General features: G+C 41.0%; 1 protein-coding gene across 2 annotated transcripts in view; it reads left to right on the top strand.

Moving 5' to 3' along the window:
• Window positions 1-1,044: 1,044 nt before the first annotated feature.
• SEPTIN7 (septin 7) overlaps window positions 1,045-21,117 on the top strand; it is a 101,815-nt gene continuing 81,742 nt past the window's right edge. For both annotated transcript variants that reach the window (XM_074945348.1, XM_074945347.1), the window contains exon 1: window positions 1,045-1,147. In XM_074945348.1, coding sequence (XP_074801449.1) covers window positions 1,138-1,147 — 10 coding nt within the window. In that variant the 5' untranslated portion in view covers window positions 1,045-1,137. The remainder of the gene's footprint in view (window positions 1,148-21,117) is intronic.

The following is a 21,117-nucleotide window of genomic DNA, read 5'->3' as shown; positions in this document are numbered from 1 at the left end:
ACCTTTTTACCATTGTGGGCCTCCTATGCAGCTCTCTCTGTTACGTGGGCCACATCCATACAATATATATATTACCTGTATAGCACTGAGGATGTCTCATGGGCCACAGCTGTGTGCTGATTGGGCTGCAAGTGGCCTGTGGATTGAAAACCACTCTTCTAGTTTGAAGAAGGGGTAGGATTAAGCACCTGCAAAAGCCTTTATTAATGAGTGAGAAAATAGGCACTGACAACACCCACATCCTTCCCAACTCTCCCCACAAAAAGCATCCTTCTGAACTATTAGTGAGGAAAAGGAGACTCATGTCACTTCTACGGTAGGTTTTTTTTGTACCAGTATAATCACACTGAACTAGCTGCACTAGTGACGATTCCATGTAGAAGTGGTGCATTTGTGTGACTTGCCTCCGTTTCAGATTGGGTTAAGTTGTGCCAGCACAAGGGCATGTCTATACTAGGAGTGCTTTCCTTGTTTATAGGAATACAGGTAAAGTATATCAGCAAAGTGCTGGTATTATGGATGCAGATATACTGATGCAAAGTGCAGTTTTGCCAGTATCAAACCACCCCCCCCCCCGCAAGCAAATATTTTGTACCATTAAAAGTGCATCTTTTCTGGTATAACTGCATCCACAGTAGGGACTTCTGTTGACACAGTTATTTTAGACAGGGATCACACCTCTTCACACTCTGTCAACATAGCGTGCTGGCAGAAGTCTATAGTGCTGATGTGGCCTAAGTCACTTTTTACATTGTTGCAATGCCATGCATACTCGGAGTTTGCACCAATACCCACCACAATGGTACAACTATACTTATGCAAAATCCCATTGTAGACAATGGCTGGCTATCCCCCACTCCAGTTTTCTGTCTGTTCCTGCAGTTTACTAAATTGTCTACAATTAATGAATAAACATCTTGACTTAATCAGGAGTGGCATAACAGTTGTACAGATGTTAAAAGCTAACAAAGATTAGTCTGAAGTGTATTAGAAAATTACAAGCATTTCTTTTGACTATTTAAATGTCTTTTGTTTTTGTATTAGCAACAGAAGAACCTTGAAGGATATGTGGGGTTTGCAAATCTCCCAAATCAAGTTTACAGAAAGTCAGTGAAGAGAGGGTTTGAATTCACACTCATGGTAGTAGGTGAGTTGTTTTCTTTATGCATTTAATTGGTGATTCACCTTTACTAAAAGAATTTGGAGTAACTGAAGTTTTATCTTTTAATGTGTTTGCCTCATTTGTGTAAGCTAGTTAGAACATATTTACTTACCATTTTTGTTTTTTAAAATGTTATACAATTCTAAAGTGTGTTTTTAGGGCATACAGTTCAGTTGGACATTCATTTTTTGTCTTCTGTTACATAGGCAGATGAATAAGGATGGAAAATGGGGAAGATAAAGAGCCTTCAGCAGAGAGGGGGTGTTGTGCTAGCCTATGGAGAAACATTAATGTAGATCTACTGAAAAGTGACTGCAAAAATGATGTAGTGGAAGTCATTGAGGTCTAGAGCTCAATCTATGAATCTATGAATCATGTTCAGTCTACAAGTAAAAATGTTTTGTAGTTGTCAATGGAACAGTTTCAGCTGGAGATCTGAAAGTCTAGTTCAGGGATCAGCAACGTTTGGCACGCAGCCTGCCAGGGTAAGCCCCCTGGCGAGCCGGGCCGGTTTGTTCGCAGCTCCCAATGGCCGTGGTTCGCAAGTAATCAGCCGAACCTGTGGACGTGGCAGGTAGGTAAACTGGTTCGGCCTGCCAGGGGGCTTACCGTGGTGGGCTGCATGCCAAAGTTTGCCGATCCCTCGTCTAGTTAGATTTTTCCTTCTTGCACATCAGTAATCAGGACCCTGTGTATCATGTGTTTGTGGCACTAAAATTTTGCTACAGAATCCAAGCCTTCATGTAAAGAAACATTTATAGTTTGTATGATGGCAAACAAAAACAAATACTGTATAAGCAGATGTAGTGTTTTTTCCAGTGACTTCAGAGATCCTGAAACAACCACAGATGTGTGACTAATCCTGCTCATTACACTGGGATGTTAAAATTAATGGTGGTTGTTAGGCATACGAGTTAACTTTGTGTTGGTCGCTTTTAGATGAATGTTTCTGCTAATGAGTTTATCCCATAATGCTAAATTACTATCCATGCTGTTTGGGTGTCAAACTTTCATTTTCCCCCTGTATGATGTAGCTGTGTGATGAAAGTGAAAAATCTGCAGTTTCTTGGAAACTAAATATGAGGCTAGTGTAGGGGTCTGCAAACTTTTTGGCCTGAGGGCCTCCATCGGGGTTCAAAAACTGTATGGAGGGCCGGGTAGGGAAGGCTGCGCCTCCCCAAACCCTAACCCTATCTGCCCCCTCCCACTTCCCGCCCCCTGACTGCCCCCCTCAGAACCCCTGACCGCCCCTCTTGGGACCCCCTGCCACTAACTGTCCCCCTGGGACCCCACCCCCTATCCAATCCCCCCTGCTCCCTGACTGCTCCGACCCCTATCCACACTCCCACCCCCGACAGCCCCCCCCCCCGGGACCCCACCCCCTATCCAACCCACCCTCTAAAGCCCCTTTCGGAATGTGGCCCTGCGAACATGAGCAGAGGACTCAGGAGGGGCAGCTGCGCAGCTGGAGAGAAGCGGCGGTTTCCCCTTCAAAGCGCCACTTCTCTCTGGCCAGCTGCGCGGCTGCCCAGTGCTCCTCTTGGGTCGTTCGCCGCACTCCTGCCACCCGCACCGCCCACCTTCTCCCCTGAGGCTGCAGGTGAGCCTCCCTTCCTCGCAGTGCAGCCCCCTCTTGTGCTGGTGGCATGGTGTGCTGAGGCTGCGGGGGAGGGTCGACAGCAGGGGAGGAGCCGGGGGCTAGCCTCCCTGGCTGGGAGCTCAGTGGCCAGGCAGGATGGTCCCGCGGGCCATAGTTTGCCCACCTCTGGGCTAGTGTAAAGCGGGGTTTCTTTTTTTTTTTTAATGATCAAAATAAATAAAACCAGGAGTGCTGTACTGATTATATTTTAATGTTTATATAAAAATCCCAGCTTGTGAATTTAAATGAAGCTGTCTCACAACAGGTGGTTTTCTACAGAAAGCATTGGCCAGGCCCCTTCCTTTGTTAACTTGATGGAAGATAGTGTTACTTTTTTGCTGTTTAGATTTGAATTAAATTGCTGTCTTAACTGAGTTAACAGGGCAGGTACATTTAAAAAAAAAAAAAAAAAAAAAAAAAAGTATGCTTTAGTGACAGCTAGCTGTTCAGTCCTGCCCTCATTCCTTGAACTTGAAATCCTGAAGTGGATCAAAAACTACTTAGCTTGCTTGAATTTTGCAACTTTGTGATGAACAATGTAATGATTAGAAATTTTCAAATAGGCACATCCTGTAATAGTCAACTGTCCTTGTTCATCAATACTTCTATCTAACTTGTAGCTTGATTAACCAATAAGTGTCTCGGTATTATGTAATCAATTGAACTGATAGGTTGTGTAATCATTGTGTCCCTACAAGAGACTGCACAAGTATAGTACCCATTGGTTGAGTTACAAATCTAGGTCAAATTGGGTCTAACTCATTACAAATCACTGTTCAGGGAAATGAAGAATGTGAGTTGGAATAAAATAATTTGAGTTTGGGGCTTATTTAAAAGTTCCATTATAAACATACACTCAGCTGCATAACTTGTCATGAAGCACAAAACCCCATTTGGTCTTAACCTTTTACCAACCAAAAATTATTCATTTTTCAACATGTAAAGTTAGGAATCATGCTGTCCTTAAACAAGGATGAGTTCAGAAAATAATCACGCTATACAGAGACTGTCTTCATAAGTTTGTAGTTGCTGAGAGGTGAAAATTGGCAAATTCATTTAACAAAATGGGATATGCTTATTCTGTAGTCACTATTTTAAAACTATAACTTTTAAATATCATGAAAAACAAATCTCTAAGAACCGCAAGCTGTACTTTGTTAATATCTATCTGTTCCTCATGTCTCGAAATCTTCATCTAAAGCAGTTTTCAGTGCAGATGCATTCAGAGGAGTGCTAAAAAAAAAATATTGGTGGTTAGTTAGGAAACTTTAATCTAAAAATTGGATTTGCAATTGGAGGTTGACCTGAAAACTAAGAAGTGAAGCCTTGCAATTACTGGCTTTGTTTTTAGTATCAAATCTTAGTACTTCCTAGTATGGACTCACCATTCCTTTCTGGCAAATGATCAGAACTTCCATTGGCAGGAAGTTAATACATTATTGTACACAGAGCACTTATGCTCTGTGAACATTTGAATTATTTCCTTGATGAGAGGTCATTTTAAAAAAATTACCAGTTGTTTCATAGACTTAATTTAGTCTGAATGTCAGAAGTTAGTCTTTGATTGGATGAACGTATTCCTTATAACACTAGGTCAGTATTTCATGTGTAATAGTACACACATCTGTATGTCACAGCTACAACATATTTTCCACTTTTCCTGCCATGTTTGACTCAATGTAGTAGAAGACCATTAGAGCCTTTTAAAAGAGAGACTGCTGAAACAGAATGTGTTTTAATTTTTTTAATAATAGAATAAGAGGTTTTTAGACAAGTGGTAGTAGAAAGGTAAAGCTCCCCCCCCCCCCCCAACAGTTCTAGTCACAAATAAAATTAGGAATACTTAACTGCTTTAAGAAGTATAGTAACAATTGTGAAATGTATTAAGCCTTTTAAATAGAATATGAGGTGGAGAGGAGTTCATTCTGAGATTTCCAGGCAATGCATTTGGAAAGCTTTTGATTTGAGAGAGATTCCTCTGGATCTTCCAAATATGAAGGATTCCAAGTATCTGTTTTAAACATAAAGATGATTATGAATCCATTGCAACATCTCATTTTGTTTTGTAACTCAACTATGACAGACTCCAATAATCTTGAAATACGGATTGTCTAGTACAGGGGAGCACTGACTTTATTTGAAGCATCTAGTCACTACCACAATGTAAATGATTACTAGTAAAGAAGAAAATCTATCCATGGAATATGTTGGACTAATATGAGATTCTGAAACTTGAGCAACTCGCATATATTTAGATTCGTTTGTGGCCAAGTGTTAACTGATACATTTGGAAAAGATATTGTATATGCTGCATAATGTTGTCTTATTGTTTAGAATGGCCCTTTGGAAGCTTAACTAAAATATTTCCTCACTTTTTCCTCCCTCATGAATGCATGCTGATTTGTTACAGTGGGGTTGCACATAAGTGCTGGCCTGCTGGCTATATTTTATTTATAGGTGCTTAAAAGTCAGTGTATTATCCATTTGTTCTTGAGTGAAAAACGCAATGTGGACTTGCCAAACAGACACAAGGATATAAAGTAGGTCATTTGGGGCTTACAAACCTTGAGTGTCTAATGACAGGAGAGTGAGGGCTTTAGGCCCAATCAGCAGGACATACTTGACTGGGTAGATGTAAATTGGGAGGGATGTGGCTTAGGACACTGGTGTATTTCAGCTAGGAGAGTGGGTTTAATCATTGGGCATCTTGGTGTTAAAAAAAATTTCAAACTCTGTGTAAGTGTGGAATCAGTTTCTTTAAGGTTACAGAAAATATTGCATTAAAATATGTAACTGTGCAGTAACTGAGAATAACTTCATCCCACAAATGGTAATTTTTACTATGAAGTATATATGATTAGAAAGTAGGGTCTGTGTAAGCTTTTCATATTCTACTGTTTTTAGTAACATTTTAAAATTAAAGTAGAATTATTATATACTTCCAAGAAGTCACTAATTTTTTAAATTGTATTTGGCCTTTGTTAACATTAATATCTAGGTGGTTGACAAGTTATTTGAAACTTACCTGTATTTTCCCAATAAGTACAATTGTATTTGTTTCCTTTTAGAGCAGCTCTAAAAACATTTAATTGTAAGCTAGACAAAAGTAAGCCAAATTGTTCTCCTTAATTTACCACTTGCATTTGAAATTTTTTCTGAAGTTAAAGCATCTGCATGGAAAACTAGAAAAAAAAAATTGAGGTGATCTCTGTGCTATCCTGTTCCAATCCTGCAAGGTTATGTAACTGAAATGTTACATTTCAGTTCAGTGTGGAACAAAAGTAATTAGACATCCATCATTTATCCCTTAGGCCTAAGACTTAAAGCATATTAAAAACAGAAATGTAAACTCATAATCAAATTAATGTTCTGTGCTGGCTGTCTTTGAAATCAAGGTTTATAAATACTGTTTCAGAAGGGTTACGTCTAATGTCAGGAATAAAAGCATTCCACAAACTGAGGCACACAGGTGTAAAAATCTGAACAATACCCGCTGTCTCTGCAGACCCCAATCTTCAGAAGTCCCATATGCTTTCAATAGTCCACAAGCTAAACCCTAAAAAAAAAAAAAAGTCCATTGGTATCACTAGGTGGGCAAAATCTCATCCTGAGTTTTGGATAGTTCCATGTCAATAGATGATAAAATTACGGTGGAGCTTCCTGCAGAGTAGATTAGTGATAGAACTGAGCCTATTTTTTTGTTGGAAAAATTCCTTATATGCAAATTTTTGTGTTATAATTTAAATGAAAGGAAACTTACTTTGATTATATTTTATTTGACGCATTGTTCATTAATAAGAAAAAAGTATTTTGGTATCATGTTAGATATTAATTTCAAATTTAAATCTACAAAATATATAATTAAACCACTTCTGCCATCTAAATGCCACACAATGGTTTTTTTAAGCTTTTTCAGTGCTACTAACGTTGTATGTTCTACCATAACATTGAGTGACATATCAAGCCTACAAAATGGGTAACCTATTAACAATCCAGTGTTCCACATCTGATCTGGAATGTCGTCATCTGAATTGTCCTCCATACTAACTTTCGTATCCTTCTCATTTATTTGTAGCCTACATGCTGGAGAGCATTTGAGTCTATTTGCAAGGCACTGGAAAACAGGGAGTTTGTATTCTATATTGCATTTACAAGCTATCAGCTGCAACACTGCCTTGGGGCAGGTGGGTCTTTCATCCATTCTGTTATCAGTTCACACTCCTCCATGACCCAGCCATGCCCTGTTTCAGGGCTGGGTATGACAGGATACTTCTCTAGCTCCTGCACCAGACAGCAGCCTGGTAATTGGCACATAAAACGTGAAGTTAGTGGAAGTCTTTCCATGGAGGTAGCTAGCCAGATTCAGCATCTCCCTTTTTAGTATGGAACAGCTGGTATCTTAACTCATTCCCCTCTGTGATATTTGACCAAGCTGCATATGTTCTGTAAGTGAATTTTTGAAGAAGAGAGAGATCTGCAGACAAGACCCAGTGTTGCCCTAGCTCTGCCAGTGCTCTCTGAAAGAGTCTCTTCTCTGGTGATCAGCTTTAGGCCAGTCACCTCCCCCACATTCTGCAAAATGTGCTAACGGAATCACATCCAGTGAATGCATGCATTCCTAACATGGGTGTTCAGACATTCTAGTGTGTCTAGGTTGCTTGCTTCTATATACTTCATGCACTTTTTTTGATACCACATCTTATGTAGATTTTGCTGATGTCCCTGAAGAGAGGAAGAGTAAGAATTACCACATCACTGTCCTCAGATACAATAACAACTCATTCATGATTCTTTGATGAACACTTTGCATGTAACATAATCAGAGTGTCTTTCTCTTCTAGTGAAGACTATAAATTCAGAAGGTTTGCTGCCCCTTCTCTGGTTAAACTTGTTACAATCTTTCTTGCATGTCACACTGTTTTCTCATCTAGTTTCTCCAGGAAATGGGGCTTTTTCAATTCATCACATAAGAACTTGATGAGAGCAGTCTTGCTGGTATAACTTCCAAGGACGCTGTGCCTCCGTCGTTGGATCTTGTAACCAGATATAATGTTGTTCAGTAGTCCTCCAGGGCCAGACCTTTTGTTTTTCCTCCCTGAATTTTTAATGGAGTTTATTGTACACATCAAAGATAATATCTATGCTGTTGTTGTCACTTCCAGTCTTCAAGACTGACAGACTTGCTCTGACAGATCACTGTATGTTTTGTTCTCAACATTTATTTTCTGTACAAGAGCCATTCCATTTATGATGCAGGCAGAATGATTAGTTATTGTCAGCTGTTACTCTTTTTTCCCCCTCAAGATTGCTTGCCAAGGCTGCTTTGTCTTCCTCATGGTGCTGTCAAAGTTGGAGAGCCCAGGGCAGTGGTCCTAAGGGGTGTTGCAACACTTCCCTCGTGTCCAGATTTCTCCTTGCTGCTACCAAAAGCATATGGCCAAAAAACCCTTGTGATCCGCCTTTAATATAACCTTCTCTGAGGTTTTTATTTTACTGTATTTCTGTATCATTGCATGTCTTCAGTTTTTGCTTTGGCAGACTGTCATAGATGTTCTGGGTTGACTGCACTGTTTCTAGCCAGTTACATGTCAATGCTGTGTATGCACCTTCTCCTTTCTCGTTTGCATGTAACAGATCCTCTCAAAGGGCTGCAGGAGCTACAGTTATTCAGTGGAGACAGCCTGATTCATTTGTCTCTGAACAGGGATTGACCCAGTCTTCTCCAGTGTATCCGTCCGTGACTGCACATCTTTTTCATTTCTCTGTATGGCTGATGGTTTTGCATGAGATATGCCAGGTGTCTAGACCTTGATCATTTGTCTTAGTTTCCTCAGACAAGTACTTCTGCACCCTGCCCCAGCTGTAAGATTGAATCCTTTGGTTTCGCCCACTGTCAGTGTGCACTTATTGACAGTCTCTTCAATTGCTTGATCCACAGAGGTTTGATAACCTCATCTATATCGAGAAGCCTCCATTTTAAAAAAATTATCATACACGTCAGGATGTTCTATTTCAGCCATGTCATTTCTGTGTAGTATACTAACAGATATCTTGCATAATTCTGCTTGTCTTAAGCAAAGCACTAGGGTGTCATTGCTCTGACCATTGCTAGGTGAAGAAGCCAGTCACCTTCTCTGGATGCACAAATAGGCCCAAGAGCCACCTCAACCATATCAGTGTAGTTCATCCAAAATGCTGATATCTTGCCATTTTCATGCTTCAAGAAGTTCAGGTGTGTGTTAAAAGCTGAAAGATGATCAAACATCTGTCCTGTGTTTGGACATCATTCAGCTGTTGCCGTGTAGTGTTGCTGCACAACTTCTCCATCTGGATTATTGTCATTGAGGCTTTAAGTGAACCAGGTGGTGTTCATACAGATATAAAAGCAGGGCCTCGTACACTGATTTATGTAGTCTGACAGCTCAATTGTACTTTTGTCCCTCCAGTACACTGCTGATGGAACCTTCAGCAGTAATACTACACTCAACTGTGGGACCAACATCCTGAAATCTTTTCCCAATGATCAGAGACATATTGCATATGTGTGAAATGTTCCCATTCTGATTGTGGACTTGAGTTTGTCATCCTTCCACAGTATTTCTGCAGCCTTGGCATACAGTGCCTGGTGAGGCACACGTTTATATCTTTCAAGTCAAATTTTTCCAGTGTTTTCAGTCTTCAGGATTTCATACACCATAGACCTCTCCATTGCTGGCACATTACTGGTTCTCAAATATCCAACACTGATCTGAGTCTCACTGCGCATGCATGGATGTTAAGCCAGTCCAGGAGCTGACCATCTGGTCACTTACATTTGTTTGCCTGACCAGAGACCATACTTGGTTCTTAATTTGAGCATTGTGAATGGGCTCTTCATAGTTTGTGCCCACTGGTTCCATCCCAGGAGGGCCAGCTTGGTTACAGACGTTATCAGGAGGAAGCATTAGTGGTGGAGGGAGTGATGCTGTGATTTTTGTTTTTGTTTTGTTTTATACTTTCTCTGCATGTGTAAGCTTATTGGGTTGTCCAGTAGTTGGTACCTGAGGCTGCACTGCAATACCATTTATTCTGTGTGATGTCCCTGCACTACTGAGTGTCTCCAAGTCTGTTGATGTTATATTCCGAAGGTGGGAATGCAGGACAGAACATTGGATGGTATTGCCACATCTGCCTTGTCCTCATTGCCATTCATCTAGAGAAATTGGCTAATGTCCATTTTCCTCCAGCCAACTATAGGATATCCCATAACCTAGTTGGTTAAGTATCTCGTTGCCTGTGAGGTATTTCACTTACCCTGGTAACGGTTTGCTTGGCAGGTTTCTGCACACCTCCACCAATGGCGCAAAAATAAATAAATAAATAAATAAAAAATCTTAGGGGAAAGGACAGGATGAGTCTTTGAATTTATGAACATGGTGTGCTCTTTTGTGTTCCCTGTTAAATCCATTTTGAAGTCTGTGATATTCTGGCATTGGGGTGTAATCATTTTCAAGCCTCTCTGGTTGTGGAGGCCATGGTGGATCATTTTTGGATATTTTCAGATTTGACCAATAACCATGGCACATGGCTTCAAGACCTGATCACGGTCTTCTGAGAAAAGTGTATCCAGCTCAAAGACTATTCTTAGATTCTCTGAGACTAGCATTGCCTTAGGCCTGGTCTACATGGTTTGGGGTGGGGGGGGAGATCGATCTAAGATACGCAACTTCAGCTACAAGAATAGCGTAACTGAAGTCGACGTATCTTAGACTTAGAATCACTTACTTCGCGTCCTCGCGGCGTGGGATCGATGGCCGCCTCTCCCCCATTGACTCCGCTTCCGCCTCTCGCTGTGGTGGAGTTCCAGAGTCGACGGCAGAGCGATCTCCGATAGACGGATCGCTATCCGACGGGTAGTGTAGACATGGCCTTAGACCGGTTGTCTGGTATCACCACAAGTTTGCCATTATCTAATATAATCTACAGGCTGTTACTGAATTCTGCTTCCAGTTTTCTCCGACTGTTTGTTTGTAGCATGATTTCTTTTTCCTCCCAATGGCTAAAGTAGATCTGAGTGGACATGTAGGTTCTAAAGTTTTTTACATTGTTTTATTTTTGAATACAATTACTTTTTGTACATAATTCTACGTTTGTAAGTTCAATTTTCGTGATAGAGATTGCACTACATAACTTGTATTAGGTGAATTGAAAAATACTATCTTTTGTTCTTTACAGTGAAAATACTTGTAATAAAAATATAAAGTGAGCACTGTACACTTCGTATTCTGTGTTGTAATAGAAATCAATATATTTGAAAATGTAGAAAAACATCCAAAATATTTAATAAATTTCAATTGGTATTCTATTTAACAGTACGTAATTTTTTTAACTCAAAAAAATTAATCCTGATTGATCGCATGAGTTAACTGCGATTAATCGACAGCCCTAATTGCAGTATATTTTCCTTTTAGTTGTACCTATGATGAGCAACAAAATCTTGGCTTCATAGTTCTTTCCAGTGCTAGAAACACCTTTTGCTTAGAAAGAAAAGGAGTACTTGTGGCACCTTACACGGCTGCTACTCTGAAACCTTTTGCTTAGAGTTTCATTATGACTTTTGTCTTGTCCTCTGGTTTAGTTATATGTACAATTGTAAATGTTAGATGTTCAGACTTGGTGAGTTTGGATGGCTTGTGGCTAGGGCTCTTACATATCTTTGCAGCTACAAGCATATGTGTTGTAAATTGCTTTCTGCGTACAGTCATGTGACTTGCTGCAAGTGCTTTCTCTGCAGTTCCTGTTTCCTGAATAGGTTTTCTGTAGCTTTTGTCTAATGACTCTAAACACTCACTTCAAATCTCATCCTATATATCTGCCTCTTGTATTGCTTTGCATTTGTGTTTATCCTAGCTCTGTAGATAATTTTTGGGTTCCAGCTTGTGGGAAAGATGATGTACCCCATACTGTGGGTATTGAATATACTTAAAAATTAAATGAAGTTCAAAGTCACAAACTTAAATTTGACTATTTTAGGCTTGGACTCTGCACATGTTCTTTTGTATAAGGCTTGAAAAGAGCCAAAGTACAGTCTTGATTTTTAAAACAGCACATTTGTAATTTAAAGTGTCTTTTTAATGGAAGATGCATAAAGTTGCTGTAAATTTAGTTAGGTTCTTCTGGTACCTGTCCATATTTTGGTTAGAACTGCCCTCTTGAAGCTACACACCAAGGTGAACAATTTCTTAATGGAAGCCAGCAAGTGTATCAAAGGAGCTATTATACCAAGAGATGAGTATAACAAAGGTCTTAAGCTAAGCCCAATTAATAAGAATTTTAAATTTTAACTTGTCTATTTAAATTTGGTTCAGCTTGTCATTTCAACACTGATCAGGCTTTAGCTTGGCTAGTCACCTTCAGGGTGTTTTAAATCATCTTTAAATTGCTGAAATATTCTTTTAAAATTAGCTGTTGATTATTCATTTCATAGTATTTTAAAAAATTTACATTGAAATTAATTCACTTTCCATGCCTGTCTACACCAAATCTCTAACACTTGACCACTTTAAAATACTTTTAAAAACCAGGTTTTAAAATGGTTCTGCTAACTGTGTTAAAGGCCCAGTGTGAAGAGCTTAATTGAGCTTGTTTGGGAATAAGCGGATGAGAAATAGTTATCGAGGACTGAAAGTTTTTGGTCTTCCTATTTGTGCTGTTGTAGCAGCTTTAGTCCTGGGGCAGGATCCTGTTGTGCTAGGTGCTTTACAAACACACACAACAAAGACAGTCACTGCCACAGCCTACATCTAGGCTCATGTGATCGGGACTTTTGCTTGATACATCAGAGCTGGAAGAAATGGAGGATTGAGATGCTTCTGCTGGTTTTCTGCTACTGTTGTGTTGCTGATGCCCACATAGAATTATTCTAAATCTAGAAACAAAACCATTTAAAAACATTTCTGGGGATGGTCAGGGGGATTAATCATGTGGGAAAATAGTCTATGAAGAGGATAGTAGTGGACAGGGCACTGGATTGGGGGTTCTGTTCCCACCTCTGCCACTGACCTGCTGTGACTTTGGGCAAGTCAGTCCACTTCTGTCTTCCTTGGGGTTTGTGTCGCCACCCATCACTATAGTATCTGAGCATCCCTCCATGCTCCATGTGCCTCCCCAAACAGCCAGGCGTGGCCCGGCCCCCGCCCCGCTTCTTGCCCCCCTGCTCCCTGTCCCCTGACTGCCCCCGCAGGACCCCTGCCCCATCCAACCACCCCTTCTCCCTGTCCCCAGAACCTCTGCCCCGAGTACCCCCTGCCACCCCATCCAACCCCCCCCTCCTGCCTGACTCCTCCCCCCCGACCCATTCAACCCCCTTGTTCCCTGCCCTCTGACCGACACCTATCCACACCCCGACCACCCCCCCGAACTCCCCTGTCCTCTATCCAACACCCTCCCCCCCTCCCCCCCCGCTCCCTGCCTCCTTATTGTGCTCCCTGGAGCACTGGTGGCTAGTGGTGCTACAGCTGTGCCACCCGGCTGGAGCCAGCCATGCCACCGTACAGGTCAGAGCACTGGGTCAGGCTGGGCGCTGCAACTGCACTGCCCCAGGAGCTCACAGCCCCACCGCCCAGAACATTGCACCAGCGCGGTGAGCTGAGGCTGCGGGGAAAGGGAACAGCAGGGGAGGGGCCAGGGGCAAGCCTCAGGAGCTCAGGGGCCTGGCAGAACGGTCCCACGGGCCGTAGTTTGCTCACCTCTGGTTTAGACTATAAAGTTTAGACTCTTTAGGGCAGGGATTCTTAGTATATGTACATGCCTAACACAATGGGACTCTTGTTTGGAGGCCTCTGGACCCTACTGCAATAAAAATAAAAGCAAAAAGTTAAATATTTACATACAAGTTTTATTGAATATATAAGGAAGGTATCAGAACTGATTCCATATTTTCTTGCTTGAGAACACTTTATTTTAGTTACATTAGTCCCTGCACCACTGTGTTGTTACCTTGCCCCTTGTCTACGTAGGGCATTAAATTTGCACTGTGACACCCACTAGTTGGTGCACAGTATTAAGTTGTAATAATTGCATGCACATGACTCAGCTGTGCCCTCGTGTGTACACAATAGAGCTGGGGCACACTAAGCACATGTCATTCTGGGACTGTATCCTATGGGCCTTTGCTTTGATGCTGAACAGTGTGTATTCTGGATTTTTTTTCTCACTGCATGCTGTGGCATATATAGTGGAAGTCAGATGGAAGCTAGTGGAATTCTAGATCTTGGTCAATTTTTATATTTTAAAAATCCCATGACTCTGCTCTCTCCATCCCATGCTGGTCAGGGACACAACCCTATGCTCCCGGTGTCCCTAAACCTCTGACTGCCAGAAGCTGTGACTGAATGATAAGGAAGGGATCATTTGATAACTGCTCTGTTCTGTTCATGATCTTTGAAGCATGAGGCACAACCAATGTTGGAAGACAGGTTGCCCAGCTGTTCAAGACACCATTGTGAAAATATCTGCTGGGGGCAGGAAGTGAATCAAGGTGGGACAGCATGGACCCAAGGGAGGCAGGAATTGGGGACCTTTCCTAGGTCTATACTCAAGTTAAGCCAAGCTGGCTATGGCTGAAAAACGCGCGCTCCTGAGTGACCGAACCCCCGGCACAGACCGCACTAGCGATGGTAGTGGAAGAACCCCTCCTGTCATCATAGTGCAGTGGTTCCCAAACTTTTGTACTGGTGACCCCTTTCACATAGCCTCTGATTGCGACCCCCCCCCCCAATATAAATTAAACACACATATTTAACACCATTATAAATACTGGAAAGAAAGCATGGTTTGGGGTGGAGGCTCGTGACGCCCCCTGTAATAACTTCGCGACCCCCTGAGGGGTCCCGACCCCCAGTCTGAGAACCCTGCCATAGTGGGTGTCTACACCCTGAGGCGCGAGGGCAGCACCGCTGTAGCGTTTCAAGTTTAGACAACCCCTTAGTCTCCAAGCTCATATCTGCCAAAGATGGCTGCAGTAGTGGGGCACCTGGAAGAGAAGTTAGCACAGTAAATAGTAAAGTTAGATACTTGCACACTGAGGTTCCCTTGATAGGATCTGTTTCCTAAATCCTGAGCTGGGTTTCTCGCTGGGAATTGGGCTTGATTCCTGCACAGCAGGCCTCAGTGTCCTTAATGCCAAAGAGATCCTGGCTTTTGAGGGAGAGATGTTCATTGCTCTCTTCATATTCCACTTCTGACTCTTGCTACTGATGTTATTAGGCCCTGTGATGGTGTCCCCTGAATAGATATGTGGGCACAGTTGGCAACGAGCTTTGTTGCAAGGATAGGTTCCTGGGTTAGTGGTTCTGTTGTGTGGTATGTGGTTGCTGGTGAGTATTTGCTTCAGGTTGGGGGGCTGTCTGTAGGCAAGGACTGGCCTGTCTCCCAAGATTTGTGAGAGTGTTGGGTCATCCTTCAGGATAAGTTGTAGATCCTGGACACCATCACAGGGCCTAATAACATCAGCCACACTATCAGAGGCTTGTTCACCTGCACATCCACCAATGTGATATATGCCATCATGTGCCAGCAATGCCCCTCTGCCATGTACATTTGGTCAAACTGGACAGTCTCTACGTAAAAGAATAAATGGACACAAATCATATGTCAAGAATTATAACATTCATAAACCAGTCGGAGAACACTTCAATCTCTCTGGTCACGCCATTACAGACATGAAAGTTGCTATATTACAACAAAAAAAACTTCAAATCCAGACTCCAGCGAGAAACTGTTGAATTGGAATTAATTTGCAAATTGGATACAATTAACTTAGCCACTCCCAGTCTCTATTCAAGCCTAAGTCATTATTCAAGGTAACCTATTTCCCCTCCCCCCCCCCCCCACGTTCTTGTTAAACCCTGGATTTGTGCTGGAAATGGCCCACCTTGATTATCATACACATTATACGGAGAGTGATCACTTTCGATAAGCTATTACCAGCAGGAGAGTGGGGTGGGAGGAGGTATTTTTTCATGCTTTGTGTGTATATAAAAAGATCTTCTACACTTTCCACAGTATGCATCCGATGAAGTGAGCTGTAGCTCACGAAAGCTTATGCTCAAATAAATTGGTTAGTCTCTAAGGTGCCACAAGTACTCCTTTTCTTTTTGCAAAGGGAAAGGAGACAGGAGGAAGCTAGAGTCCAAAATAGACTTACAGTAGTGACTCTACTATATTGACTAGTAGAGACGCAGTTTAGTCTTCTCTCTGTGCTTGGTAGGACTGTGGAGGTACCACATACCCTTGGAAGGACCCTGGTTTGCTTTAGTTACATCTGACTAAAGGAACACCATTGCCTTTTTGCAGGAGGTAGTGCTGTGGTATAGATTCTCTGTGAGGGGGAAGAACAAATGAACTTGGAAGACATCCCTATCTGAAAAAGGAAGCAGTAAGGGACTTAGCCTCCTTTCTGCTACTGTGAATTTTTCCTTAAGTCCTCTTTCATTCTGTTTGGGAGTTCTGGGGAAAGAGAATTGTGAAAAATCCAAAGGATGGTGCAAGAAGAGAATTTTAGGATGGGTGTTTGAGTTTTCAGATGTCAGTCAAATGTCCTAGTTAATTGGATTAGTAGTCCATATAAACTCAAGATTGTCTCCATTTCTTCTTGCCAGGCTGACTCTATTTTAAAAAGTGAATGTGCCACTTGAAAGAATGGACTTCCCTTTTCACTTTGTTCCACCGCGTTCTATTTTAAAATCCCAGCTCACTTCCCTGTCACCACCTACACTGCAGCTCTGTCGCTACATCTGCGAAAGCTTAGACATACCCTAATGCAAAAATTTCAGTATTCAAATTCAGAAATATTTAAAGACTGAAAACAAAAGGTATACATTAACAATATAACAAAGGCATTTAAAAATACATTCATAAAATATTTTCCTAACAGAAGAAATGAGTAATCTTTTACTGTTTTCTAAACTGAGGTTTTATATTTCATAGCATCACTAAAATACATGCTGGCTTTCTATATGTTGCTGCAGTAAAGGATTAGGTATACCTCCTAATTATAAAAATAAACAGCCTCATTCTGCCCACAGTTATATCTTCTGGATCTGTGCATGTATATTTGGTCCTTTAACTTACACAGAAAAGTCAAGACTTCCTGCATCTTCATGTCAGACTTAATCTGACTTCTATCGTCCCCTTGCCTTGATTGAGATTCGTTTAGGTAAAAACTGTTAATTCACATTCATTCAATAGTTAGTAGTTTTTCTTGATTCTTATCTTTTTAGGCTTCTCTGGTGTGGGTGGAAACTTCCTGCATTTTCAGTCATCCAGATGTGGGCAAAAAAATTGAATAAATGAAGTGAATCTACTCTAACAGCTGTGCCTAAAGAGAGAATGTTTAGCCTGCATAGGAGAAAATAAAATTCATTTAGATTTTGTAGTTTCGAGGGAATGAGACATTTTTCTTTAGTTCCTAAAACCAATTTTTTTAACTCTCCATTTTAAGATGGAAGTTTTAAAAATTGGCTTTAGTGTGGCTTGAAATAGATTTGATTTCAATGCTCAGTGTTTCACTGCTTTCAGGTAACTTCCTATAAATGTTATAGTTGGGCTTTAGTGCTTTCTCAAAACTTTCTTTAATAGACTTGCATTTTTAACTTTTATACTGATATCAGACTTATAAGGAAGTGTATATAAAGAGTGAACTACAGTATCTCTTCTTGCTAACACATCAGAGTGAGGAGGCAAAAATCTGTGGTAAACTCCCTGTCATCTGGACGCAAATTTATGTATCTTATATCCTAATTCTAGATAACTACAGTGAACTTGAAGTATATAGCTGTGCGTAAGTATTGTATATAAATATTGTATGGATAACTTAAGGGGAAGATGAAAAAGGGGTTTTAAAAGTTTGGGTGTGATATTAAACTCCCCCTAACTGATATAACTACTAGTTTTTTAATATAACTTCTTTTGAGATCATACAGTATTTCCAATTTTCTAAATTTTAAATATACCTTTTTGTCAGGCTTCTTAGCAATGGGTTTGCAATACATAAATTGACACTAACCTCCATGGCTGCAAACTAATGGTAGTTAATTGAAATGTTGGCAGCAAGCTACTTGTAATTCACTTGGTTTTCAGTTCAGGTAGAAAACAAGTGAAAATGTTCTCCTTTTTAAAACCCTTTTTGTTGCTTTGTCCACTTGACTTGTCAACTCTGACTACATTCATTCTCACTGGCCTCATGAGAAGCAGCATAAATTGCCTCACCTTTTTGCAGATTTTGAATTGGAGAACTGATTCAGGGAGAGTCACAGAAAGCGATGTCATAAAATATTAAACCCTACATAATGTGGTTAGGTGGTGTTTATTATCCTTCTCCACGCGCCCCAATATTTAACACAACTAGTTTTGTACTTTTACCTATAAAATTGTAGTTTGAACATCAGCAATGTTACTAAACAATACCTGCTGTCTTCAATGCAGTAGTTTATACTGTACCACTTTCCCCTGTGTAAGTATATGATTTTCTACATGGTCCTCCTGAGCTAGCTCACTAATGAATCGTTGAGTGAACTGTTAGATGAAATAACACGAGAAAGGAGGATGTGTTGTCTATACTGGTTGGTAATGAACACACAGTGTGCTTTTGGTTGCTATGATAAAACAATTATTTGAATCTGGCATCAGTTCCTTTTGGATACATGGTTACAGATGCTTTATTTCAATGTCCGTTAAAAATGTCAACAACCACGGTGTGTTTTTTTGATCCACGTTTGGCTAGTGAATAGTTGATGCATTTCATACTGTACAGCTCCATGACTGAAGGCCAAGGATTCTTTCCAAATTGTTTTAAAGATTTTTTCACCTTTCTCTTTTCCAAAACTGAACAACCTACCAAGTAACTATAGCACAGCCAGACATAATAATATCTAATGGAAAGCCATTCCCCATATGTAACCGATTGATCACATCATTTCAAGCATCAATGGGAGGTACTCAGACACCAAATTGATTAATCTGGAATACTGTGTGCAGATGTGGTCTCATCTCAAAAAAGATATATTTATTGGAATTGGAAAAGGTTCAGAAAAGGACAACAAAAATGATTAGGGGTATGGAACAGCTTCCGTATGAGGAGAGATTAATAAGACTGGGACTTTTCAGCTTGGAAAAGAGACACCTAAGGGGAGATATGTTTGAGGTCTATAAAATCATGACTGGTGTAGAGAAAGTGGTGTTTACTACTTCTCATAACACAAGAACTAGGGATCACCAAGTGAAATGAATAGGCAGCAGGTTTAAAACAAATAGAAGGAAGTATTTCTTCACACCATGCACAGTCAACCTGTGGAACTCCTTTCCAGAGGATGTTGTGAAGGCCAAGACCATAACAGGGTTCAAAAAAGAACTAGATAAATTCATGGCGGATAGGTCCCTCAATGGCTATTAGCCAGGATAGGCAGGGATGGTGTCCCTAGCCTCTGTTTGCCAGAAGCTGGGAATGAGCAACAGGGATGGATCACTTGATTGCCTGTTCATTGCCTCTGGGGCACCTGGCACTGGCCACTGTCAAGACAGGATACTGGGCTAGATGGACCTTTGGTCTGACCCAATAGGGCCGTTCTTATGTTTTTAATGCCGTATCCCTGCTTGAGAACCACTGGGATATGTGTACCCCTAGGGGTACACAGAGATTTTCTGGGGGGGTACATGAACTCTGATCTAGATCAATCAACCTGGGTGTTGTGACCTTTCCCCTCCCCTCCCCCCCGCGGGGGTTGCAAGTACAGGTCTGGCATTAGGGGGTGGCAAGCAGGGCAGTTGCCCAGGGCCCCATGAAGCTAAGTTACATGCTTCAGCTGGGGGGCTCAGGCTTCAGATTCCTGGAAGGGGTACAGTGGTCTGGAAAGTTTTTGAGAACCACTAGTCTATAAACAACATACATCTTAAAGCAGATGCTTAACTAGGAGGTGTCTTTTATGGGTTTATTTTCTGTTTGTGCCACTTGCTGGCTGGTTGCACACCAGAAACATTCTTGTGCTTCTTGTTCCTATTTGCCGAACTCCAGAGTCTGATGTTGCTGTCACATTTTACCCACAAACATTCATGGGTCTGAAAGCCGATTTTGTAGTCCCCTTTCTTAAAGTGCTAGGAAACAAGCTTGTTGCAGATTTGATAGAAACAGTGTCAAGGAATGTTAATAAACAAAACTGCATAGTTAGAATAGATCAGGGGTAGGCAACCTATGACACATGTGCCAAAGGCAGCACACGAGCTGATTTTCAGTGGCACTCACGCTGCCCAGGTCCTGGCCACCGGTCCGGGGGGCTCTGCATTTTAATTTAATTTTAAATGAAGCTTCTTAAACATTTTAAAAACCTTATTTACTTTACATACAACAATAGTTTAGTTTTATATATTAAAGATTTACAGAAAGAGACCTAAAAACATTAAAACGTATTACTAGCACGCGAAACCTTAAATTAGAGCGAATAAATGAAGACTCGGCACACCACTTCTGAAAGGTTGCCAACCCGTAGAATAGATTATTCTGTATCCTGGTTTGATATTCATGGAGGGACTGTTTGTGATCTAACCTTTCTGTTGTAGTAAAGTCACGTTGACCTCTTAAATATGACCTATGCCTCTGATTCAATAAACAGATGCTTCTCCCCTGTGTAACACTGGCAGTGCAAATTGATCTAAACTGTGAATCCATTCAGTGCTCTCGTTGAATATCGCTCATCTGCCCTGCTTTCTCTTCTCTCCTACATAGATTAGCTTACACAGAAAGAAACTAATATCTCTATCTTGGTGTCCCTTCAATATGCTGCAGGAACGTGAATTTTTCTCATTTCAGTGCTTCTGGATAGTCTTCTCAATATATTGGGGTTTGAGCATAAATACTGGCACCTTAGATTACAGTAGGAAGTCTGATATCTACATTAAGGAATATCCCAGATAGGTCCTGGGAAACTCGACAAGTTTTTAGTCTTAAATCCTTTTTTAGAAGAATATGCATGTCACCTTTAATTTGTTTAGTAATTTTTCCATTTCACTTCATGACCCCCTCTGTCTCTTTGGTTGCATTATGCAGAGGGAGAAAACATTCTCTCAAAACATGCAGATTTCCCAGCAGTTGGGAAAAACCTTGCTCCAGTCTCGCTATAGCTGCTGGCTGCTTTCTTGCTTTTTCTCGACATCTCCTTTCTCCATGTTCATCTCTTGCTGACTTACCCCTTGGCCCATCTTCTTTGCAGCAGATAATTCTGCAACACTTCTATCCTTGACAGTTCTTTTTAAAAGAATTCTTGCAAATATCTCCTGACTCATC

Source organism: Natator depressus, chromosome 2 (assembly GCF_965152275.1).
Source record: "Natator depressus isolate rNatDep1 chromosome 2, rNatDep2.hap1, whole genome shotgun sequence".
Taxonomy (NCBI): domain Eukaryota; kingdom Metazoa; phylum Chordata; order Testudines; family Cheloniidae; genus Natator; species Natator depressus.
Note: the sequence above shows the minus strand (reverse complement) of the source record. Positions and strands in the feature narration are given on the sequence as shown.